Raw genomic sequence first — 25160 nt, 5'->3', positions numbered from 1 at the left:
GTGTATATGTGTGCAAAGGTGTGTGTGTGTGTGTGTGTGTGTGTGTGTGTGTGTGTGTGTGTGTGTGTGTGTGTGTGTGTGTGTGTGTGTGTGTATATGTGTATATGTGTATTTGTGTGTAAAGGTGTCTATGTGTGTGCGTAAAGGTGTGTCTATATGTGTGTAAAGTTGTATGTGATATGTGTGTAAAGGTGTTTGTGTAAAGGTGTGTGTGTGTGTAAAGGTATGTATGCAAAAGTGTGTGTGCAAAGGCGTGTGTGTAAAGTTGTGTGTCTATATGTGTGTAAAGGTGTGTGCATATGTACCTGCCCCTGGGCGTGAGACACTGCAGTTCTTTGAAGATACACACAGCATCTCCTGTAGCCTGGATCACATCTGCCTTGGACAGCACACGGTCTCTAAACACCTGGGAGGAGGACAAAACATGTCACATTCCATACAATATCAACATTTCATTTATTCATTTGTGGCATTGGCAGAGACTTTTGTTCAAATCTCCTGTAGATACTCATGTATTTCAGTTTTAACATGTAGAACTTATATCCCAATAAAGTTGAACTTGACGGTTGGTGGCAGTTCAGTTGCGCTGCCAGTCCAAGCCGTTTGAGTGTCTCATTCAGACAGAGATGTCTAGTCACTGAGTCCTGACACTGAAGTTTGTTGTGGGGAAGAGTTCGATCTGCAGGACTGAAAAGGCCAAAACATCTATAATAGAAGCTGACTTCGGTCGTCAGTTGGACAATGTTTCCTCCAACACATTGGTGCGGCTGGCTTTCTGGTTAAGCGAGCATTGTGTACAAAAAAGCAGTGTGGCTTGGCAGATCATGCTTCGGAGGAACTTTGGCTCTCGACCTTCACCTCTCCCGAGTTTGTTGTGGAGTTGCAGCGACGAGACAAGATCGCAACTACCAATTAGATATCACAAAATTGGGGAGAAAAAGGGGAGAAAAAACCCCAACAAAAAAACATCCATAAAACTGGAGGCTATGAGAGGCAATGCATTATCCTGACGACTTAATGTAAATATTCTGTCAATGTCAGATGATTCGTTCTGTTGTTGTGTTTTACATTTTAACATGTGATCTTGTCTGTATGTACTTTAACTGCTGCAAAATGAATTGCCTCTAGAGGACATTAACGTTTTCTGAATCTGAATCTGAATACGGGACTAATATGGAAGACTATAGCACCTCCACAGGTTCTGGCCCCTCTTCCGTGGTGGCAGTGTCCCCGGGCGGGACATAGAAGCGGACCTCCATCAGCGACACCTCTGCCTCATCGTTCTGGTGGAACTCCAGTGTCACCTCGTTCTTCCCCGTGGCGCACTGGGACACGCTGGCCAGGGGGATCTCAAACGCTGGGCTGTCGCTCACCTCGAATGACAGGAGAGGGCCTGGGGACAGAAACTAGACTGTGTTGGAGACTAAATGTTACAACCCAAAATGGCCTCTGAAAACTTGAATGTGTTAGTGTTGTCCTTACCAGAGAATTTGGTGGTGCCCCAGTTCCAACCCTTCACACACAATTCCTTCTCTGACAGCTCCACTTTGTAGTGGGCTTTGAAGTACTCAGATATCTTCTCAAAGTCCTGGAGAGAGAGGGTAGAGAGGAGAGGGGTGGAGAGAGAGGGTAGAGAGGAGAGGGGTGGAGAGAGAGGGTAGAGAGGAGAGGGGTGGAGAGAGAGTGTAGAGAGGAGAGGGGTGGAGAGAGAGGGTAGAGAGGAGAGGGGTGGAGAGAGAGAGAAGACAATGTTTATTTTCCATGCTGACTTTTCTGTTTCAAATTATTCTATTCCACACTCCTCTCTGATCTCGTTCCTACTCCAAACTCACTCTTTACTCTTTTCATTCCCATTCTTGCCTCTTTCCACCTCTCTATCTGTTTCCTCCCCTTTCTCCTTATTTCTCTCTTCCATCATCCATACCTCCCTCCCCTTCATCTCTCTGTCTCCCCTCAACGATATCTCCCTCCCTCTCCTCTCTCCTCCTACCCTCCTGCACCTCCCTCCCTCCTATTTTCCTCTCCTCTACCCCTTTCCTCTCCGCACCTCTCCTCTACCCTCATCCCTCTCTCTTCCCTCCCATCCCTCTTGTCACCGTGTCTCTGAAGCCGTCATATTTGTAGATGTGCCCGGTGCTGGTGGTCAGCTTGATGCCCTGTCCCAGACACACACGTCTCCACTGGGCCTGAGACAGCTCCGCAGCTGGGATGCTGTCCACCTTCCCTGTCTTACTGCTCTTATACACCACACTCTGTCTACCGAACCGCAGACGGCCGTCATTCTGGGGAAAACACAGTAAATAGTGTTGACATACATATACAGTATAGCAACACCTGAAGTAAACCTAGACACACACTCACATTTAGAATAGTTTGCAATGGTTTTTAACTGTTGACTGCATTGTCAGATATGTGATGCTGTGCAGAAACACACACAGACAGCATCTCCTCGAGTCCTCTCTCTCTCTTTCGCTTAACACACACACACACGCACACGCACACACTCACCCATGACCCTTTGACCTCCTGGTAAATGTCACTGAACTCCAGTGTGTCGCCCATGGCAGCTATTCCTCTGGTTCTCAGGAGCCACTGTCCCTCTAATACCACACACAGAGAGTCTGCCTTCATTATACTAGTCCTATAGCTCAATTGATAAAGCATGGGGCTTGCAATGTCAGGACGGTGGGTAGGATTACCGGGATCACTCATAAATAATGTGTATGCACATAACTGTCATTTGCCTTGGAAAAAAAGCATCTGCTAAATGGCATATATAATTATTATAATATTATTCATGTATCTACCGTACTGTACTATCTATAGCATAAACTAACTACAAACTCATAGAAATATATATATTTCTATCTCTTTATATACATTTGTAAAAAAATATATCTTGTTTCATTTCGACAAAATCTTGAATTAAATACATCTAAATGATTTATATGGAAGTCTAAGTGATTTATATGGAAGCCTGTATGACCTGCATGTCTCAACTTAATACCGTAGGCCTTGCAATGAAAATTATAACAACCAACCAAACTTGCTTGTTATGTGTTGCTGTCAGCTGTCAAGCAAATTGGGACTGAGACATGTAAATAACCCTTATGACATGTAAAAACTCTTATGCAATATAGTACAGCTTGCTATAATGGTGCTATTGTTATGTTAGTGTTTACCGATTACAGTTGATCTGTGGAATAACGTCATGTTTACATTACTAACCGTTGTGTTGTAGCTGTCAACTTGCAATGTTGTGCGTGGGGAGAAAGTAAAGTCTTTGCGTCCTGTGCGTCGAAAGTGACGTCATCACGGTGTGCATGTGTTACGTTTGACGTTTTTTTTCTCCTCTTGGTCTGGGTTTTTGCGTTTCGGTTGTTTTCTTCATGATAACTTACACATTGATCATCAGACCAAAACCGAAGGGAAAGACATCGAACATAATTGCAAATAAGTATGTTATAAAACTATATCAGGGGCTTGATAAAAACGTTTTAGCACACAATGAATTGCACAAGTGCAAGAAACCTATGAAAACGCGCAGTACATACGAAATGCTAACAAGTTGAGTTGGATCACTGAATCACTAATTTCCTCTCCGAAGACAAATACAACTATTCTAGCATTCTATTCATTGTACAAACAGATTGAAATTCGTAATTTGTTTGACCTTTATTTAACTAGGCAAGTCAGTTAAGGACATTGGTGGCGAAATATCGCCTATATTTCCTGTTAATGCAGCTAATGTTGCATTTACGGCAGATAGCCTAGTGGTTAGAGCGTTGGACTAGTAACTGAAAGCTCGAATTCCCCAGCTGACAAGGTAGAAATCTGTCGTTCTGCTCCTGAACAAGGCAGTTAACCCACTGTTCCTAGGCCGTATTTGAAAATAATAATTTGTTCTTAACTGACTTGCCTAGTTAAATAAAGGTAAAATAATTTACGAATTTCAATCTGTTTGTACAATAGTTGTATTTGTCTTTAGAGAGGAAATGAGTGATTCAGTGATCCAACTCAACTTGTCAATCGACCACTATTAAATGCCCCAGCTCTATGTGATTGGTCATGGTGGTGTCACTCTAACCCTGCTTCCGAGTCCAATCACACGATGAGCTGCACCCCCTCACAGCCAGAGAGAAAGAGCTGCAGGAGCTGAGGCAGTTTGACTGGCGGTGTGGACCCTGCACAGGTACCCTGCAGCAACCGGTGTTAACTATCTGACAACACATTTTTAATACCGTTGTTCATAATAATAATATTCAGCAAGGTGGAGTGCCCATTTTTCATCTTTGCACTGTCCCTTTATATTGTAATTCTCTCTCTCTCTCTCTCTCTCTCTCAGGTATCAGTCGTTTGCAGCGGTGGGAGAGAGCTGCACAGCATGGGTTAAACCCCCCTCAGGAGATCAGATATATGCTGTTTAGCGCAGACACAGACTACACACACTGGTACTATGATCAGAATAGCACAGGTTCTAGATGGCACCTTTTTTTCTAAGGGTGTACACTCCACACACAAACAACTCTCTCACAAACACACACACTTGATTCTGGACCATTACAAATGTATTCCAGCCATACAGTATCATATGTAATGTTGTGCATAACATTTGTCATATTTTTTTGTTAAAATATTGTCTTCGTACTGTTTTGTCTTTCAGTCTGTCGAGTGACTATCCATTGTGAGAAATGGAAAGAGGAGAGACAGAGAAGATAAAAGTAGAATGTCCAAAGTTCAGGTGGTTTTGCTTTTGTTTAGTTCAGGTTTGACTGCTAACCATCACACTACACGTTTTTATTAAAATACCCTTTTCTACAAAAAACATCACTTTTTATTAGGTCTGACACACACATACACACACACACACACACACCACTGCCTCTTTTGAGACATTTACATACATATTTGTAAAGGTAACCCATTTCAAACTAATCAATTTAAATTGTATATGTACCAGAGTGAGGAAGAGAGAGAGAGAGAGGGACAGTCAGATGTAGCTATTACCTGCTTATGTTGTGTCGACAGTGACACATTCTATTATACAGCAATCCTTAGAACTCAGGACAGCCTCAATCGGGGCATGGACTCTACAAGGTGTCGAGAGCATTCTACAGGGATGCTGGCCCATGTTAACTCCAATGCTTCCCACAGTTGTGTTGTGTCAAGTTGGCTGGATGTCATTTAGGTGGTGGACCATTCTTGATACACACAGGAAACTGTTGAGCATGAAAAACCCAGCAACTCTGAATGGCACACATACACAAGCCATGTCTCAAAGCTTAAAGATCCTTCTTTAACCTGTCTCTTTCACGTCATCTACACTGATTAAGTGGATTTAACAAGTGACATCAATAAGGGATCATAGCTTTCACCTGGATTCACCTGGTCAGTCTGCCATGGAATGTGCAGGTGTTCTGTTTTGTATACTCAGTGTATATGTAGCTATGTAGCCAAGTTATCGTTTCTGATTGTGTAGTTTTCTATTATTTATATATTTTTCTCTCTGCATTGTTGGGAAGGGCCCGTAAATGTTAGTCTATAGCTGTTGTTTACGAAGCACGTGACAAATAAAATGTGATTTGAGTAATAGCCTAGAATAAACGATGTAGGATAATGTGTTGCATCAGAAGAGCAATAACCTACTGCTGTTAGCGTGACGTCTAACAGAGCAGATAGGTGTGTGTGTGTGTGTGTGTGAGAGAGAAAGAAAGAAAGAGGGAGGGTGGATGTGGGGTGCTGGGGAACATACTGTCTGACCACATATGTACCTTAAGCACATATGCGACCAGACATGCCCCGTTCAAAACAACTGGGAACTCAATTCATGTCAGTCATCTTCAGGTCGGAATTCTAGTAAGAGTCCGATATTTCACGTCACTTATTAGCGGTTAGACGTATTCTGGTGACAGATGGGCGTTGGGGGGAGGAAGCTATCCGCTTTACCTTTAAATACACGTCCCGCCTGTTTTGCTGGACGGACATTACTATTGGTCAGGGGGCAACGAGAATCGAGTGTCCTGCCGAACCCATTGAGTTGTAAAAAAGTCAATCATCTGAAAAACGACTGTCGCACAGCACGTTCATTGGTCAAGCGCTGAGCCAAGGGCAAGGTTGGGGTTCCGCCCTCCTGCAGCAAATCACCGGTAGGCGGGTTTATAGAAGTTGTGGCAACCTGATTCGCTATACAGCCATTTCAGTCTAAATTCCAGGTCTCTAATTGGCCTAACTTCTGCTCCTACGATTTCTGCGACTGAAGCACTACTGTATAGTTCTGTGGCCTTGCATTAAATAAAGCGACGGCTATTTAGATAGCTAAGACATAGCGGGTGGATTAAAGCGCACGACATCGGTGCTGTAATCAAATATAAAAGTAGAGGAATACGCCTCCAACAAGCCTTAGTGGTACTTGAAGAAACAATACTTATTCTATGACAATGCCTTCCTTATAATTTTTCAGGACGCAACGTTAGCTAGCGATCCAGTGGGAGAGAAATAGCCGAGCAGTTAATATAGATCGATTTCTCAAATCATCGTTGGAATTAACGTTTTCTTTTTGTAGTTTTCTAATCCTATTCGTGTTGATATTGTGTTATTTACTTAACGTTTCTGAATTAGTTGTTAGTCAACGGAATACCGGGATATTTATTGTACTGGTAAGCCTCCCTTCATTATTAGAGCGCAAACGTCCTGTACAAACAAGATTGTTAGCTAGTTACCGTTTCTGAGAATGCCATTTAGCTAGTTGGCAAATGTTAGCGTATTGAAGGCGTCGCAGCGGATCGGCCTAGAAGGGAACATTTACCTTCAATGCATATATTTAAAAGCTCGTCAACAAAACTTTATCTTTGTATATCAACAAACTTTGCTTTTATTTTATTTGTAAAATAATGTGAGTAGTTGAGACCTGCGTTGGATGCTGCGAAGATGATTATTTCAAGAACATTCTGAGATTCTGACATTGTGTCTTATTCGAACCATCGATACATTGTGCTAAATGCATTTAACGGAGGATTCCATGTTTATAGTATATTATGGGGTTGCTAAGTTTATTGCATCATGTCTTGTTGAATCCCCTAGCGAACAGGTGCTGTAAATTAAGGTAATTTGCATGCAACAGGTGCAATTGCTCAACTGATTCTCTAGGCTCCTTTTGTGACGTCCCCAGGCGTTATTTCGGTCTCCGACTCAACATTATCGTATTTACAGAATCAAGTTGGTCCCCATATTGTGGGAATGTTTCATTCACTGCAGTGAGAGTATGAATAGAATGGAGAGTACACTATTATTTTTCTTAATTTTTATTTTCACTAGTTAAGTTTCAATGTTATGTAAGCCTACTGATGTTCGTCCCCCTTCACTTTCTCTCTTTTTCCCCCCAATATCATCCTTCCCCCCTCCTCTCCATCTTCCTGCCCCTCCCTTTCACCATCCCGCTGTCTTTCAGGGATGGACAATGCCCATACTAAGACAGTCGAGGAGGTGTTGGGGTATTTCTGTGTGAATGAGTCGACAGGCCTGAGCTGCGAACAGCTGAGGAAAAGCAAGGAGAGATGGGGCCCAAACGGTATGTCACAGTCCTAGTGCGTGACCTAAATGACACTGTTGCCTATGCAGTGCACTACTTTTGACCAGGGCCTATAGGACTCTGGTCAAAAATAGTGAACTATGTAGGGAATAGGTGCCATTTTGGATGCAAACCTAACCCTTGACCCCTATTTCACCCTTAAATAAAAAAACTCAATTATTCAACAAGTATTCAATTGTTTCAATGATTACTATGAAGTAATGACACCGAAGTTAGGCCTATGTTTAGTAATGTGATGATGATATTCACAGTGATGACTGATAATAGCAATGTTATTACCATGTTAATAACTCTCTCTCTCTCTCTCTTTCTCTCAATTTCTGAACTCCATGATGCAGAGTTACCGGCAGAAGAAGGTAAGATGTTCATTATCTCGCCCTGTTCGCTCTCTTTTTCTGTCTCCCCTGCATTTACATTCTTTCCATATCTGTGTTTCCAGGGAAGTCGCTATGGGAACTGATCCTGGAACAGTTTGAGGATCTCTTGGTTCGGATTCTTCTGCTGGCTGCCTGCATCTCCTTCGTAAGGACACACACACAGAAAGACGACATAAACAAACACTATTGTAAATACTGTAACTTTACAATAAATGGCTAAGTCTCAGCCTACCCAATGCCATTCAGACATATGTTTATAGCTATTTTTATATTTTGCTCTGAGCATTCCTATCCACTCTTTATATCATCACAATATTACCATCCCTGTCACATACTCTCTTGGCTCTTGAAAACAAGTTCTTCTTTAACCTGTCTCTCTTTTCTGACAGACTCTTGCCTGGTTCGAGGAAGGGGAGGGGACCATCACAGCCTTTGTGGAACCCTTCGTCATCCTCCTCATCCTCATCGCCAACGCTATCGTTGGGGTGTGGCAGGTAAAGTCACAGTGTTTTGACATGTTGCATTAGTGTGTGTGTTCATGTATAAACAAATGTATTAATGTGTGCGACGATGTGTGTTCATTCACGTGTGTGTTTCCAGGAGCGTAATGCTGAGAATGCAATAGAGGCGCTGAAGGAGTATGAGCCTGAGATGGGGAAGGTGTACCGACAGGACAGGAAGAGTGTCCAGAGGGTCCGGGCTAAGGACCTCGTACCTGGGGACATAGTGGAGGTGGCAGGTAGGCAGAACAACTACAAATCCCAGAGTCCATCGAGGGACAACAGTGTTCTACACGATGACTGGTAACATTGTTGAGGTACTGTAGCAGGTAGGCAAAAAAATCTCACCATCCTCTAGTGTTGCCCAAGTGTTCTTTATATTAGAAGTCCTCCAATAATGGAAAGAAGAACAGCAACTCCCAAAAAACACATGTTATTGAGGTACTATAGCAGGTAGGGGAAAAAACTACAAATTCTGTAACTCCTCAAAGGTCCCTTGTGTTCTCTACATACTTGGGGAGTGGAGACACAGTGGAGGTGGCAGGCATGTAGGGGGAAACAAACTACAAATCCCATTTAGCAAATCCCATACACAAAGTGTTATATTATTGACTGAGTTAGTTGTTTAAACTTCCAAAAATAAGATGTTTAGTTAGCCTTGGAAATATTTTAATCTGTATGGGTTTGGGTTTTTTCCCCTCGCAGCATCATGGAAATCAAAGAAAGGTTTTTATGGGAAATTAAGTTTGAATCAAGTTGCTGCCAGTTGATGTGATATTCGAAGAGGCCTACAATACCCAATATCACTGCATCTTGCTAAGCTCTGGGAATGTCGCCAGACGGGGTCAAATATTTTCTCGAAACTATTTACACATTTCTGACTGAAAAGGCAGTTTGCGGGTCAGTTTCAAATTTCTGTGCGACTTAGCGACAACACAGCTCGAAGGGTTAAGACCGCTCAAATTGTCGAATCCTCAAGGCGATCCGTTTCTATTCTTAGAGCTTCAAAGAAGCAACAGAGGAAATGGGGGTTGAGTGTTTTTTTTTATTTGTGTGTGTGACTCATAGAGATTCACTCTGGCGATGTTTGGCTTAAAGAGCATGGGAACTTTGTGACACCAATCACAGTTTACACTGGGGATGTGTCCCAAATGGCACCCTATTCCATTTTATAGTGTGCTAATATTGACCAGAGTTAGGGAATAGGGTGCTGTTTGGGATTTATCCATGGAGGATTGTTAAACATTGCAACTTTTTTTCTTTTTTTATCTCATCAATCATCACATCACTGCCTGTCTATCCCTTTGAACCAATGACCTTGCAGGGTTTGAAATGTTTACCAATGAATTTGGTTGATTGACAGCTCATAAAAAAAATAACTTTTACAAGGAAATATGATGATAGTCTATGGGATTTAGTTTAGCTGTTCTAAGGTATTATGGGCTGTATTTGAACAAACTTAACACAATGGTCAATCTAAGCGCTAGCAGTGTCAGATAAACAAATATATTTTCACAACCATAGTTGTGCTGGCATGGACGCGAAAGGGCTGGGTTTTGATGAATATATACATTTTGGGTGTGTCGAGGCTTGGCTCCTCACTGGCCAATCAGAACGTGCTCCATGGCTAAATATGTACGGTCTTTTATGTATTGCCTTGAAATCAACTCCAATTCCAATGTTAGTCCGTTTATAGTTTGTTAAACAGCTTACAGAAACAGAATAACAAAATGTAGACCTGTCCCATCTTTGCTAAATACAGTATGTTAACTTGAACCTGTTTGCAGTCCACATTGTTCGAAGTAAATGCATGTCTTCAATGTGAAAATATATACATAGAATTCACACTGAAATAGGGGCTAGGCCTACTGTAAGTTGCATTATGGCTGAGCTTGGACATGCTAAATGTTGTCATTATTGATAAGGCCTAAAAAGACTGAATAATTCTAAACAAAGCGAAACAACTTATTTTAAAAGTAGACTATGTCTAAATACAGTAGCTGGACAACGGTCCCATATAAAGGGAGAATGTTGGAACCATCTTACAGATTGCATTCACACTTTTCCAGAAGTTGCATTGCATGCGCGCCACAGACGTTATTACCATATAAACAGGACAGTGAATCGTTCTAATAAGTTTGCTTGTTTTTCGTTGCATTTTTATTAAAACCCATATTTATTTTTCAACAACAAATACACGACATGACCAAAAGTATGTGTACACATGCTCGGCGAACATCTCATTCCAAAATTTGCATTAATATGGAGTTGGTCCCCCCCCCCTTTTGCTGCTATAACCGCCTCCACCCGAGTTGTTTTTTCTTTTTATAATTTTTGGGAACTTTTACCCCTTTTTCTCCCTAATTTTGTGATATCCAATTGGTAGTTAGTCTTGTCCCATAGCTGCAACTCTCTTACGGACTCAGGAGAGGCGAAGGTCAAGAACCATGCGTCCTCCGAAACACGACCCTGCCAAGCCGCACTGCTTCTTGACTTCACTGCTCGTTTAACCTGGAAACCAGCCGCACCAATGTGTCGCACCAACACCTCCCCTAACCCGGATGATGCTGGGTCAATTGTGCTCCGCCTCATGGCTCTCCTGATCACGGCCAGCTGTGACACAGCCTGGGGTCCGACCCGGGGCTGTAGTGACGCATCAAGCACAGCGATGCAGTGCCTTATACTGCTTCGCCACTCGGGATGCTCCATTCTGTGAGTTTGTGTGGCCTACCACTTCGCGGCTGAGCCGTTTTTGCTCATAGACGTTTCCACTTCACAATAACAGCACTTACAGTGGCCCGGGGCAGCTCTAGCAGAGCAGAAATTTGACAAACTGATTTGATGGAAAGGTGGCATCCTATGACTGTGCCACTTTGAAAGTCACTCAGCACTTCAGTACGGGTCATTCCATTGCCAATGTTTGTCTATAGAGATTGCATGGCAGTGTGCTGGATTTTATACACCTGTCAGCAATGGGTGTAACTGAAATGGCCGAATCCACTAATTTGAAGAGGTGTCCACATACTTCTGGCCATGTTGTGTTTATCCTCAGCTATGTAAGACTTGAACTTGACTTGAAAAACCGTCTCCATCACCTCCGCCCCGTTTTCCCCCAGTGGGTGATAAAGTCCCGGCAGACATCCGGCTGACCTCCATCCGCTCCACCACGCTGCGAGTGGACCAGTCTATCCTGACGGGGGAGTCGGTGTCCGTGATCAAACACACAGACCCAGTGCCTGACCCGCGAGCCGTCAACCAGGACAAGAAAAACATGCTGTTTTCTGTAAGTGTGTGTGTGGTGGAGGAGGGTGGGTGTATTTTAGGGGGTCATTATCTGATTAGAAATAGACCAGCACATTTGTTTGTTTGAGTGTGTGTGTGGTTTATTGATCTAATGGGAGACATGGTGTGAGAGAGGAACCAGAACACACGACCGTGTGTGTGTGTGTGCGCACTGTGATGCTTTGATGTGAGTGTCGAAGGTGTGACTCAACCGTTTGTTGAATAAAATATCACTCGCATTGTTTGCACAGGACACACACAAACACATAATATACTGTGTGATATCTACTTAACAGTTCTAAAGAGTCAGGTAAACGAGCTAACAGCACCCTATTCCCTGTATGTATGTCATACATACATACATTATTTCCCCTGAATCATTTTTCGGTGTTATTGCCATGTCTTTGATCGGGAAAAGAGCTTGTAGCACAATGCCAATGTATGCTGCTTTACAGATCAAACTCATGTTGTAGAGAGTACCAACACGGGGCTTTGTCAACCAACACAGGGCTTTGTATCATTGTTCTTCCAGGGCACCAACATTGCGGCAGGCAGGGCTATAGGTGTGGTGGTAGCTACTGGGGTGCAGACTGAGATCGGGAAGATTCGTGATGAGATGGCTGCTACAGACCCAGAGAGAACACCGCTGCAGCAGAAACTGGACCAGTTTGGGGAACAGCTGTCCAAGGTACAAGGACTTTCCTTATTTTCCCTTTTCTCGTCTCTTGCTCTTTCTTTCCCTCATTCTTTTTTTATTTAATCTGTCAGCTGTATTGTGAGTTGCAGTGTTGTGATAACAGGCTCCCTCTCTCCCTCTAGGTGATCACAGTGATCTGCGTGGCAGTGTTGTGATAACAGGCTCCCTCTCTCCCTCTAGGTGATCTGTGTGGCAGTGTTGTAATAACAGGCTCCCTCTCCCTCTAGGTGATCACAGTGATCTGCGTGGCAGTGTGGGGTATCAACGTAGGCCATTTCAATGACCCGGTCCACGGTGGCAGCTGGCTCAGAGGGGCTGTCTACTACTTCAAGATCGCTGTGGCACTGGCTGTAGCTGCCATCCCTGAGGGTATGTGGTGGGACCAACCACTGTGTCTGTCTGTAACACACAAAGTAGAGCATCATTCGATTCCATTCTATTTTGAGAAGTCTAAATTCCATATGAAACCAAAATGAGTTCTCTTTTGGGGCGGCAGATAGCCTAGTGGTTAAGAGAGTTGGGCCAGTAACCGAAAGGTTGCTGGATGAAATCCCTGAGCTGACAAGTTAAAATCTGCCGTTCTGCCCCTGAACAAGGCAGTTAACCCACTGTTCCCCGGTAGGCCGTCATTGTAAATAAGAATTTGTTCTTAACTGACTTGCCTAGTTAAATAAAAATAAGCTCCTCTGTGTCCATGTAGACTGTAACTTGATAAACACAGTAGATTGATCAGCCAGTGTACTTTTGTTACATGACTCGGAAGAACCATGATGGAACCATCTATTTAACTGTTCCTTCACCCTATTCAATCTTGGTCCCCCCCCTGCAGGCCTACCCGCTGTGATCACCACCTGCCTAGCTCTGGGGACCAGACGCATGGCCCGGAAGAACGCCATCGTCCGCAGTCTGCCTTCTGTGGAGACCTTGGGCTGCACCTCTGTCATCTGCTCTGATAAGACTGGCACCCTCACCACCAACCAGATGTCTGTCCACCGGGTGAGAGAGAGAGAGAGAGAGAGGGAGGGAGAAGAAAAATTGAGATAGGAGCTGACCTGAAAGTGGAATGGTTTGGCATGTTGATTGACACTCAGCCTGATGCTGACCTAACCTTACTGTTTGTGACATTGAGTGTATTTTCTAACCCTGTGTGTGTGTGTAGATATTTGTTGTGGACAGTGTGTCAGGGGAGCGATGCGCCCTGAGTGAGTTTTCGGTGACCGGATCTACTTACGCCCCGGAAGGGGAAGTGTGAGTGCCTTTAACCTTTAACCCTTAACGGATGATTGCCACGTTCAATCATCAGTAACTTGGAAATATCTGACTTCAATCCGTTCAAGACAACTGGGAACTCAGGAACAAAACAAGCTCCAACTGGGAAAAATAGCTTTGAATGGTCACCCGAAATGAAATTACATGTCAGAAACTCTGGCATTTTTCTAGAGCTCCAACATTCTGACCTGAAGATCAGGCACATCATGATTTGACCTCGTTTTTTGGGCAGTTCCCAGTTGTCTTGAAAGCACTAGATGTCATGATGAATCACTCATCCCCAATTTTGCTGTGACTGTCTGAGTGGGGAGAGGAAAAATGAAAACGAGCTGTTCTTGGCAGAGTGGTTTGGAACTCTTTCTTATTGGTGTATTAACTAATTTTACCGCCTGGTGACGTCACCAGGCAGGCCAAAACTCCATCCCACCAAAACAGGCAGAAATTTCAGGTAGTCTTGTCAATCGAACATGATAATCTTTCATAAATTCAGTTTGTTTTTATTCCAACCTCAGTGTGGATATATATATATATATAACACAGACAAATCACGTTTCTGACTGCACTGTTATCAGTTTAATATTTGGTTCCCTTCCTCCGCTACTTTCTTTCTCTGGTCGCATTCTCCCTTATTTCCCTTTCTCTCTTACCCTATCATCTTCCATATCCACCCTTCTGTCTCTTCCCTAATTTTCCCCCTCTGTTTATTTCCCTTGTCCTTCTCTCTCTCCAACAGGTATAAGGATGAGACGGTGGTGAAGTGTAGTCAGTATGAGGGCCTGGTGGAGATGGCCTCTATCTGTGCTCTGTGTAACGACTCCTCTCTGGATTACAACGAGGTGAGAACAGCTCCAGCCTACTTTGTACACCATAACACACCAATTGAAATGGCTCTTACTGTAGCCACTGCACACGATAACACACTTAATTGTAACCTTTTATTTAACTAGGCAAGTCAGTTAAGAACAAATTCTTATTTACAATGATGGTCTACCGGGGAACAGTGGGTTAACTGCCTAGTTCAGGGGCAGAGCGACAGATTTTTAACTTGTCAGCTCGGGGATTCGATCCAGCAACCTTTTGGTTACTGGCACAACGCTCTAACCACTAGGCTACCTGCTGCCCCAACCATAATCACTGCACGACACAACTCCATGGACAGACACTTCTTAATTCTGGTCCTGGAGAGCTACTTTTGTTCCAGTCCAGTAGCATCTGTTTGAAATAATACATTCAAATAATGTCATTGTTTTTGACCCTTAACCTGTGGGGGTGTGTGTCCCAGTCTAAGGGTGTGTATGAGAAGGTAGGCGAGGCCACGGAGACGGCCCTGTGCTGTCTGGTGGAGAAGATGAACGTGTTCGACACAGACCTCAGAGGACTGTCCGCCGTCGAGAGAGCTACTGCCTGCTGCTCGGTGTGTGTGTCTGTAATATAAAAATAACCTGTGTGTGTACCATTGAGACGTGCTGACCTAATTTACTTCCTGGCAGAGCGATTGAATGATACATCTCCTCTCTCTCCCTCTATCCTTCTCTCCATCAGGTGATTAAACAGTTGATGAGGAAGGAGTTGACGTTGGAGTTCTCCCGTGACAGGAAGTCCATGTCAGTGTTCTGTTCTCCCAACAAACTCAGCCGCTCTGCCTCCGGGGCCAAGATGTTTGTCAAGGTCAGCTGTGTGTCTCTGTGTCTCACTCCTACTTATCCACTTCTCTATTTCTATTCCTTACGTGCTTCTTTCTGCTGAGTTCTTTCTCTTACTCTCTGTCCACCATCTCCTCACTTTGTATGTCTTGTCGTCTCTCTCCCAGGGAGCTCCGGAGAGCGTGCTGGAGCGCTGCCGTTGGATTCGGGTGAACGGGGGCGCGCGGGTGCCCATGACGCCGGCGGGGCGGGAGCAGCTCCAGGGGACCGTCAGGGAGTGGGCCACGGGGCGGGACACCCTCCGATGCCTCGCCATGGCGACCCGGGACTCGCCTCCCGAGATACGCTCTCTCAACCTGGAGAACTCGGCCACCTTCGCTGATTACGAGGTGGGTGATTTTAAATATTCATTTTTTTAGGATTTTTAACTCATTTTATGTATCCTTTGTGTAATGATGCACTTTTATTAATCTCTTGTATTTGCTTTTTGGTTGCCTATTTATCTCTTATTTGATAACTTTTTGACTGTAAAGTGTTGCGGTTTGTAAAGGCACTTCAAATACAGTTTTATTTGATTAGTGTTAAATAAACAACAATCCCCCCCCTCAGTCGGACCTGACCTTCGTGGGCTGCGTGGGGATGCTGGACCCCCCCAGGAAGGAAGTGCTTGGTGCGGTCCGTATGTGTCGGCAGGCTGGCATCCGCGTCATCATGATCACAGGTAAGACACGCCTTGCCCTCACTCCCTCTGTTTGTTGTGTTGTGATACATGCTCGTTAGATGGGGAGACCCAAGATGCATTATCCAAGGGGATTCAATAAAGTCAACTGAACAGAATTTCTAGCCTCACACTCATCTACCTTAAAATGATATTATAATGTGAAAGGCTGGGACGATATCAGTATTGCAATTTTTTTTTTCAATGGCAAAAATGAAAACACGATGCAGACCAAACTCTTTTGTCCTTTAAAAAGCTGCTGTATTTCAAATATTGTGTGCTTTAGCTTGGAAAATGAAATAAATGTGACATTAGAGCTTTTTTCCTCAAGAAGTTAAATCCACTTAGTGTTTTGTTTACTTGCCAAGATACTAACGAGTATCCCGATCCCGGCCCTAATAACGCAATTTTCAAACCGTTTTGCCTGCTGGGTGTCATCTCTCCATCTAACCTCTTACCTCACCCCCCCCCAGGTGACAACAAGGGCACGGCCATGTCCATCTGTCGTCGCGTGGGCATCATCACGGAGGAGGAGGAGGAGGCGGGTAGGGACGACCCGTTCTCAGGGGGCCTGACTGGGAGGGAGTTTGACGAGCTGCCCCCCCACCTCCAGAGGCAGGCCTGTCGTACCGGACGCTGCTTCGCCCGTGTGGAACCCACACACAAGAGCCGCATCGTGGAGTACCTACAGAGCCTCGATGACATCACAGCCATGGTGAGGTGGTGTGAGTGTGTGTGTATCTCTCTCTGTTGGCAGCAGTGTTCTTGTCTAGAGCTCTACTCTGACACTTAAAAAAGAAAAAAGTACTGTTCAATTGAGTGACGGACCTGTTGTCATCGGTAACATTCTTCCTGTGCATTGAGAAGGCATGTTTGCATTGTGTGGGGCCTTTCATGCGTTTCTTCCCTGTTTTGACTCACTGCGTGTTCTTGCTCGCTCCCATCCCTTCATCCCTCTCTCCCCCAGACTGGTGATGGAGTGAATGATGCACCAGCCCTGAAGAAGGCAGAGATCGGGATCGCCATGGGTTCAGGCACGGCTGTTGCCAAGTCCGCCTCAGAGATGATCTTAGCTGATGATAACTTCTCTACCATCGTAGCGGCTGTAGAAGAGGGCAGAGCAATCTACAACAACATGAAGCAGTTCATACGATACCTCATCTCTTCCAACATAGGAGAGGTTGTCTGGTGAGGATAGGGGGACGAGAGGGATTGGAAGAGAGGAAGGGGAGAGCAGTCTATAACTAAATGAAACAGTTTAAAGGATACTTCTTAGGAGAGGGGGAGGAGAGGGGGATGGAGTGGTACTGGAGGGATGGGTTAGAGGATGGAAACGAGGGAGGAAGAGAGGAAGGGGAGGGCAGTCTAACTAAATGAAACAGTTTAAAGGATACTTCTTAGGAGAGGGGGAGGGTGAGGAGAGGGGGATGGAGTGGTACTGGAGGGATGGGTTAGAGGATGGAAACGAGGGAGGAAGAGAGCGTGGTGAGTTACAGGTTTAAATAAAGGGGAAGGATAACAGAACGAAGGTGCACATTTAGGAGAGGAGTATGCTTTAGGTCAGGTGACAATAGAGAAGGACAATAAAAAAATAAAAAAGATGGCTGAAGGGATTAACTTTAGGGATAATAGTAGTCTGGGACAGTGCGAGAGGATTTCTGAATTATTATGTTGTATACCTCCCTCTCTCTCACCATCCCAACCCTTCTCTCCCCTCCAGTATTTTCATGACGGCTGCTTTGGGCATGCCCGAGGCCCTGATCCCGGTCCAGTTGCTGTGGGTCAACCTGGTGACAGACGGCTTCCCGGCCACTGCCCTGGGGTTCAACCCCCCCGACCTGGACATCATGTCTCGGCCCCCACGCTCCCCCAAGGAGCCTCTCATCTCCAGATGGCTCTTCTGCAGATACCTCATCGTCGGATGTGAGTATATTTGGTTTATCTGTTTCTATATCTGTGGCAGATCGTGAGGTTATAGATTATGAACAGACAGGGTTATTGTATTTTGAAATGGTATACTTTGCAGATGTAGCCTCATAAGCACTTTGACCAATGTATTTGTAAAAAGTATTCTACAAATAACCTTTGTGGACGATTGATTTACATCACAATATCAGCTGGGATTTGAGAATATACACATCTAACCTTTGACCTTTCTCTCAGGCTATGTCGGAGCAGCTACAGTAGGAGCTGCAGCCTGGTGGTTCATGGCAGCACACGATGGACCCAAACTCTCCTTCTACCAACTGGTAAGAACACATCCCTCTCTTCTCTCACTTCTCTTACTTTACCGTGTCTAACCTCTCACTCCCTCCCCATCTCGCTCTTTCTCTCTCCTCTCAGTCTCACTATCTCCAGTGCGGTGAAGGCCACGGGGAGTTTGCGGGGGTTCAGTGCTCGGTGTTTGAGTCGCCCTACCCCATGACCATGGCCCTGTCTGTGCTCGTTACCATAGAGATGTGCAACGCCCTCAACAGGTACGCTACTAAAACTACAACTCCCATAATCCCATGCGGTACTTGGCGTCAGTCATAGAGATCACTATCTATGACACGTCACAGAACGGGTTTAGTTCTCGTACGAACTGTTTCTATTTGTTAGTCACAGTACATTCTACATATGAATATCGACTGTACATTTTGTTCAGTTCTATGGCATGTGTTGCCCACCTGTTGCTCTTTTCAATCATCAGACATAGATGTTTATAAGTCAAATTAAACACTTTCTTTATGATCATGATATGCATGATTATTCAGTAGAGTACAGATTTACATTAGAGATGATTTAATAGAAGTATGGATATTTTACTGACTTTGTATTCTTATTCCAGAGTTCTGTTGCGTTTAGTATCAATTTTTTATTGTCATCTTTTGAGCTTGTTCTGGTCCATTTCTGAGCTCCGCTGTGTGTGTCCTCAGTCTGTCAGAAAACCAGTCCCTGCTGAAGATGCCTCCTTGGTCCAACCCCTGGCTGGTGGGAGCTATCTGTCTCTCCATGGCGCTCCACTTCCTCATCCTCTACGTTGACCCCCTGCCTGTAAGTATGTGTGTGTGTGAGTGCATCTGGCATAATTTTGTCAACAATAATAAAGTATTAGTCAAACACCTATTTTTCAGTGGAAATTGACGAGACTATGCCTAAATAAATTAACTAAATGATTTTTCATTTCAGTTGACTAAAGCGAGAGAAACTATCGCAGTGACTAAAATCTGACCACTAAATGGACTGGACAATAATTTTGGGAGAGATTGAGAGCTTTTCATTGATGTGCACAATCAATATTAGCAGCACAGATTAGAGGTCGACCGATTATGATTTTTCAACGCCGATACTGATCATTGGCGGACCAAAAAAGCCTATACCGATTAATCTGCCGATTTTTGTAAAAAAAAATAAAAAAGGGATTTGTAATAATGACAATTACAACAATACTGAATGAACACTTATTTTAACTTAATATAATACATCAATATAATCAATTTAGCCTCAAGTAAATAATGAAACATGTTTGGTTTAAATAATGCAAAAACAAAGTGTTGGAGAAGAACGTAAAAGTGCAATATGTGCTATGTAAGAAAGCTAACGTTTCAGTTCCTTGCTCAGAACATGAGAACATATGAAAGCTGGTGGTTCCTTTTAACATGAGTTGTCAATATTCCCAGGTAAGAAGTTTTAGGTTGTATTTATTATAGGACTATTTCCCTCTATACCATTTGTATTTCAGTAACCTTTGACTATTAGATGTTCTTATAGGCACTTTAGTATTGCCAGTGTAACAGTATAGCTTCCGTCCCTCTCCTCGCCCCTCCCTGGGCTCGAACCAGCAACACAACGACAACAGCCACCATCGAAGCAGCGTTACCCATGCAGAGCAAGGGGAACAACTACTAGAAGGCTCAGAGCGAGTGACGTTTGATACGCTATTAGCGCGCGCTAACTAGCTAGCCATTTCACTTCGGTTACACCAGCCTCATCTCGGGAGTTGATAGGCTTGAAGTCATAAACAGCGCAATGCTTGACGCACAACGAAGAGCTGCTGGCAAAACGCATGAAAGTGCTGTTTGAATGAATGTTTACGCGCCTGCTTCTGCCTACCACCGCTCAGTCAGATACTTAGATACTTGTATGCTCAGTCAGATTATATGCAATGCAGGACAGGCTAGATAATATCTAGTAATATCATCAACCATGTGTAGTTAACTAGTGATTTAATCGGTCGACCTCTAGCACAGATGCACAGCGGAGTTCTGTTCAGTAGTGGGAAGGATGCCCCACACAGCCTACATCAGCTGGTGAGCTGCGGGGCAGCAAGCGATGAGTGTGGGCAGACGGGCTCTGCTCCCCCTCCGATTATACACATCGCGCTGACGACTCTTGCTTCCTCGTAGCTAACCTTCTAGTTAGTTACCCTTTGCCTGGTTAAGAAACACATGCTCATTTTACGAAATTCAAAACAATAACAGCATTGACTTTAATAGTAAAACAACAGCCTAGCTATGTTTTTCTCTCCCTTGAGTAGGTTATAGAAAAGTATAATTGTTTTTGTAGTCTCGCTCGAATCCTCCCACTTTTCCCACTTAATTTCATATACAGGTTCTGCAACCAACGTAGCCACGCCTCCCTCTGTTCCACAGAGAATGGCTTGATGTTCTATCCCTTAGGCTACTGTTCAAAAGACATGACCCATAATATATATTTTTCTTTCCGTCATGCATAGGCAGGCCGCGTTTTACATTCATAAAGCATATCGCGGGCCGTTCTAAAACTAGTTGACTATTTTCCGCCACATCCAACTCACTACGTGCTACCCAGTCAGATATAGCGGACTCGGTCTTCAGCCATAGAGACTCGTGAATCGGACACGAGCACAAGGGACTTGGGAATCGATTTGTATTTTTGCTTTTTGGAAGAATAGGATCTCATGCAGAAGAATATGTTGGTAGGACAAGGCTGTGTATGTTTGTGCACATGGAAGTAAGTGATGTATGTTTACTATAGGCATAGGCGGAAATCCCAGGGAGGTCGGGGGGGAGACGACCCCCCCCCCCATCCTGGGAAAAATAAGATTTGCCCCCCCCCAATATATCACTGTAAACATAACTATGTAATTTCAATAATATTAATAATACGCAATGAAAGCACTTGTGCTGATTACACTTAATAGCGCGTTTTTAAGTTTCAAAATATTGCGACCCCGCCCTTTGCCTCACAATGGTTTGATCCAATCCACTGCCAGTTCTTTAGCTGGCAAGGTAATAGAGGGTTCGTATCTACTGTCTGAAAGGCACTCAATGCACGTAATTGACGTGAGGTTAATCCAGTCAATCGCGCTATATCAATGTTTATTTTTATTTTTAATGTTGGCAGGGTTCACACACTAGCGGAATTTGCCGTCGTCAAAGATGGAATCTTTGCTATTGTCAATTTATTCCAAGATCAGCATGTAGCTGTAGTGCTTCAAAGTCCCCGTGATAAGGTTAGCAATAAACTGAACAGACCTACACCCTCTTCTACCATTGTCTAAAATATATTTAATGGTCTCGTTGCAAAAGCTAAATTGTCGCCAGGGAACTTTATTTTATTTTATTTCACCTTTATTTAACCAGGTACACACTGGACTGATAAGGAACACTGCTATAACTATTATTATTAGTAGTATTATAATGATTTAAACATTTTAACAAGTTGAGACAACCCTTCAGTTAACTACTGTACCTATCAATTATCCGGTAGTAGTGATTATGGTCCCTCAATATACATTTAACATATTACAACGTAGGCTATGTGTTACAGCACTACTTTTGGTGTCTCCCTCAGGAATTGCTCTTGAGAAAATGTAATGTAATTGTCTCCTCCAAAGTTGATATCAGATTTTCGCGCCTGACTATAGGTTAATGAGGCGATACAAATGTGATGTGACTAAAATGAAAGGGCATTTAGTTGACTAAAATTGTTTTCATTATTTTGACAAACTAAATCATTCAAATGTAAAAAATGGGACCAAGACTGATATTTTAGGCAAAATGACTAAGACTAGACAAAATCTAAAACATTACCACTGCTGCACAGGGAAGTGTGTGTGTTACATTATATTGTGCTCTCTATCTCATTGTCTAACCACCCCCCTCCCCTTCTCTCCCATTCAGGTGGTGTTCCAGATCCGCCCCCTGTCGTGGCCACAGTGGGTTGTGGTCCTCAAGATGTCGCTTCCAGTCATCTTCATGGACGAGGCCCTCAAGTTCCTGGCCCGGAACTGGATCGAGCCGGGTACCGACGTGGAGCGCCAGGAGGAGGAGCGGGAGCGCCGGCGGAGGGGTCAAGGGTCAGGGGGCATGACTGCCGCTGTGAGCAGGGTGTTCAAGGGCGTGTCCTGGTCATTTGTTTTAATGTCGTTCCCCCTATTGGTCTGGATCTACAGCCTGGACTCTGATATTACTAACATGTTCTATGAGTGAAGGGAAGGGTGGGTGGGTGGGGGGGTTGGGTTATGAATGAAAGCGAAGGAACTATAACATAAATAGGGGAGCAAGTTGAGGAGAAATGGAGGTGAAGATGGAGTGCAGGGAGAGAATTAAAAAAATACATTTTTAGTGGGATAAAGCCAGGGATGGAGGGATGAAAGGTGAACAATCTGAGACGGTGAGAGAAAGAGAGGGATAGTGAAGAGGAGAGCACTGATGCATCCTAGCTCAGCACTCTTGACTTTTTGAATATGGGCCCTGACCGTAAGTGAGGGATTTTCCAAAACTCAAGGTCCTATTCAATCAAGCCTGGTTTAGCAAGTTACCTGAATAAGTCTTGAAAGTACCACTCCTCTTGAGCAGAAAGAATGCACGTTTAGGTTCACATAGCCCCTTGACAACATAATTTTTTACAATACGAGACAAACCAGAAAAAAACGCAACTTTGTAGTTGATTCAAACAAGCTTTCTGGCTGCTCAGAATGAGTTTTTTATTTTATTTTTTATCTTGAAAGGGAAAGTACTGTCTATAGATAATTTATAACAGAGTACTTTATACATTTCATTCCAATTTATCTACCTGTAAGGTGACAGGTGGGAAAGTGAGGGAGAAAGAAGCTTCTTCAGTCCAGTCTAGGCAATGGAGGGATGACTTGATGAAGAGAGAGAAAGGCAGAGGTAAAGAATCTTCTAGCATCAGTCAGACTGGCCACACCGACACTCCAGCCATCTTCAGAAATCAATCAATTAATATTTGATTTAATTTAGATGTCATCAAACTGTCTAGGGAAGAGTACTGCAGAAGACTTCTTTAATGTGTATTTCTTAGGATTATGCGCTGGCAGAGTTGAATTTTGAAAAATAAGTTAAAGATTTTACGATTGTTTTCACTGCGTTATTCATATTTATTAATACATCACGACACTGAATTATGTCTTTTCTTTTCTTTCTGTTGGATGTTGTCTCCATGTATGGTTCTGATAAAGGTTGGCTACTCTTTATGACATCATACCCTTTGTCTCCTTGTCATCATGCATGTTTGAGATTGACTACTGGTGCATTGCAGTTGGACTGTTCAGAATCACTGATCTCCAAATCACCTGGCTTTCTAAATAACTACTCATTATGTGATCAAGATTAGCGATTATGCGCTGTGCCTTGCTCAAACTCATCCTCCTCCAACACGCTGACTGTTGATCTAAACTAAAACTGTCCAGGTTCGGTGCAGGCTTGTCATCTTTTTGCGTGACCGGATTCATTCTGATGTCCTACACATGATTTCAGTTTGGACTTGCATCCTTAAAGTTACGACGTCACAATCCTCGCGTAGGCCTAGAAGCAGTAGGACTTGTCTCTCTCTGTGTAATCGTGACGACTCATTGTTGTCAGGCTGAGGAATTGCATCATATTTTAGCTAGGCTACTCTACCGTTCTACTAGTTGGCAGTGTGTTTTGATAGTCTAACAGCCACTGTGACATCACACCATGAACTAAAGGTACAAAGTTGTGTAGTCTGCTCATGTGGACACCAATACCACTTCCCCTGTAGTAGTGGGTTTGTTAGGGTTGGGGACACTAATTATTTGTCTTTTACTTACAACAGACCAGATTTGCTAACTTTCTAACCCCCCCCCCACACACACATGCAACATTGTTTTTTGTTATTATTATGATTGATGGAACTATTATGGTAATTCTGATTTAATTGTCCTTGTGGTGTTTGTAGTGCCCCTACTGTGCCTGTAAAGAATTAGAGGGTGTCATGTTATTTTCTGAATGTAGTAAAGGAAAGGGGGAAGGTTGGGAGTCATTAAAATCATTCATAGATGTTTGGGGAGTGGAAAAGGGGGGATTAGGGAGAAGAAGAGTCTGACAGGGTGGCTTTACAAAAGAGAGGGATGAGGGAGAGATGCTGAGAGGTCTTTTCTTTCCATCTCTCTGTTTCTTTACTGGCGCTCTGACACAGAGTGCTCTCTGTCTTCATCTGAAACCAGTAAGCAAAATAATTTGACAAAATGTAATGACTTTAAAGAAATGAACATTCAGTGGAGTTATTTGAACAACAAAAAATCTTTTTTTGAGGCTAAATTAAGGTGGGAATGTATTTAGTTTATTGTAAATCGTACCATTTGCCGTCTATCACACTACTGCTATTTCATTTATGGAAGATGGGAAATGCTCTATGGGATGAAAACGACAATAAAATGTGTTAATTTAAATATGTTTCTGTGGTTTCTAATTTGACAGATTGGATCAGAGCCATGTATTTAATTACATTGCTCTGGTTAGGGTATTCTTCACATTGTAAAGCCATGGTGTGTCTCAATATGGCCCCTCACCATGTAGGCCAGGGTTTCCAAAACTCGGTCCTGGACCTCCCTCCCCTGCATGCACCTTTTGTTTTTTTTGCCCTTGCACTACACAGCTGATTCAAATAATCAATGCTTGATGATGAGAATCAGCTGTGTGGTGATGGGGCAAAAACCAAAACGTGCACCCAGGGGAGGGGCGGGGCAGGACCTAGTTTGGGAAACCCTGATGTCAGCTTACCTCACCAGGAACAACTCTGGGTCCTGGTTATAGCCTGGGCCCTGATCAAGAAAAATTCGTCTCCGTATTATGTTG

The 25160-nt window shown here is 43.7% G+C and overlaps 2 protein-coding genes and 1 long non-coding RNA gene across 6 annotated transcripts in view; 2 read left to right on the top strand and 1 right to left on the bottom strand.

The window, feature by feature from the left end:
• Positions 1-3320, bottom strand: part of ssrp1b (structure specific recognition protein 1b) — a 22574-nt gene extending 19254 nt beyond the window's left edge. Inside the window, exons 1-6 of one of the 2 annotated variants that reach the window (XM_065024773.1) lie at positions 3229-3320; positions 2509-2600; positions 2097-2282; positions 1483-1588; positions 1191-1393; positions 306-406 (exon numbers count right to left, since the gene is read on the bottom strand). In XM_065024773.1, coding sequence (XP_064880845.1) covers positions 306-406; positions 1191-1393; positions 1483-1588; positions 2097-2282; positions 2509-2562 — 650 coding nt within the window. In that variant the 5' untranslated portion in view covers positions 2563-2600; positions 3229-3320. The remainder of the gene's footprint in view (positions 1-305; positions 407-1190; positions 1394-1482; positions 1589-2096; positions 2283-2508; positions 2601-3228) is intronic. The other variant, XM_065024771.1, reaches the window with a different exon arrangement.
• Positions 3321-3352: 32 nt separating this feature from the next.
• LOC115137350 (uncharacterized) lies at positions 3353-5657 on the top strand. 2 transcript variants are annotated; one of them, XR_003864790.2, is made up of 4 exons: positions 3361-3457; positions 3989-4192; positions 4346-4451; positions 4664-5647. It is a non-coding gene; the product is annotated as an uncharacterized LOC115137350 (long non-coding RNA). The 2 variants fall into 2 exon arrangements; XR_010465143.1 differs by having other exon boundaries at positions 3353-4192; positions 4664-5657.
• A 605-nt stretch (positions 5658-6262) lies between these two features.
• LOC115137348 (sarcoplasmic/endoplasmic reticulum calcium ATPase 2-like) lies at positions 6263-24754 on the top strand. Of its 2 annotated transcripts, none has more exons than XM_065024770.1 (23): positions 6263-6405; positions 7448-7567; positions 7927-7944; positions 8028-8110; positions 8355-8459; positions 8566-8704; positions 11582-11748; positions 12280-12435; positions 12672-12813; positions 13274-13440; positions 13604-13692; positions 14447-14549; positions 14996-15127; positions 15256-15381; positions 15524-15745; positions 15966-16077; positions 16548-16789; positions 17042-17262; positions 17795-17997; positions 18238-18323; positions 18418-18551; positions 18993-19110; positions 22221-24754. In XM_065024770.1, the coding sequence occupies exons 2-23, from the start codon at positions 7450-7452 to the stop codon at positions 22527-22529; spliced, it is 3192 nt and encodes a 1063-aa protein (XP_064880842.1). In that variant the 5' UTR covers positions 6263-6405; positions 7448-7449; the 3' UTR covers positions 22530-24754. The 2 variants fall into 2 exon arrangements, with proteins under 2 accessions (XP_064880842.1, XP_064880841.1); XM_065024769.1 differs by having other exon boundaries at positions 6263-6656.
• Positions 24755-25160: the final 406 nt, after the last annotated feature.

The sequence above is a fragment of the Oncorhynchus nerka genome, linkage group LG11 (genome assembly GCF_034236695.1).
Source record: "Oncorhynchus nerka isolate Pitt River linkage group LG11, Oner_Uvic_2.0, whole genome shotgun sequence".
Classification (NCBI taxonomy): Eukaryota; Metazoa; Chordata; class Actinopteri; order Salmoniformes; family Salmonidae; genus Oncorhynchus; species Oncorhynchus nerka.
This window is presented reverse-complemented; position numbering and strand designations above follow the sequence as displayed.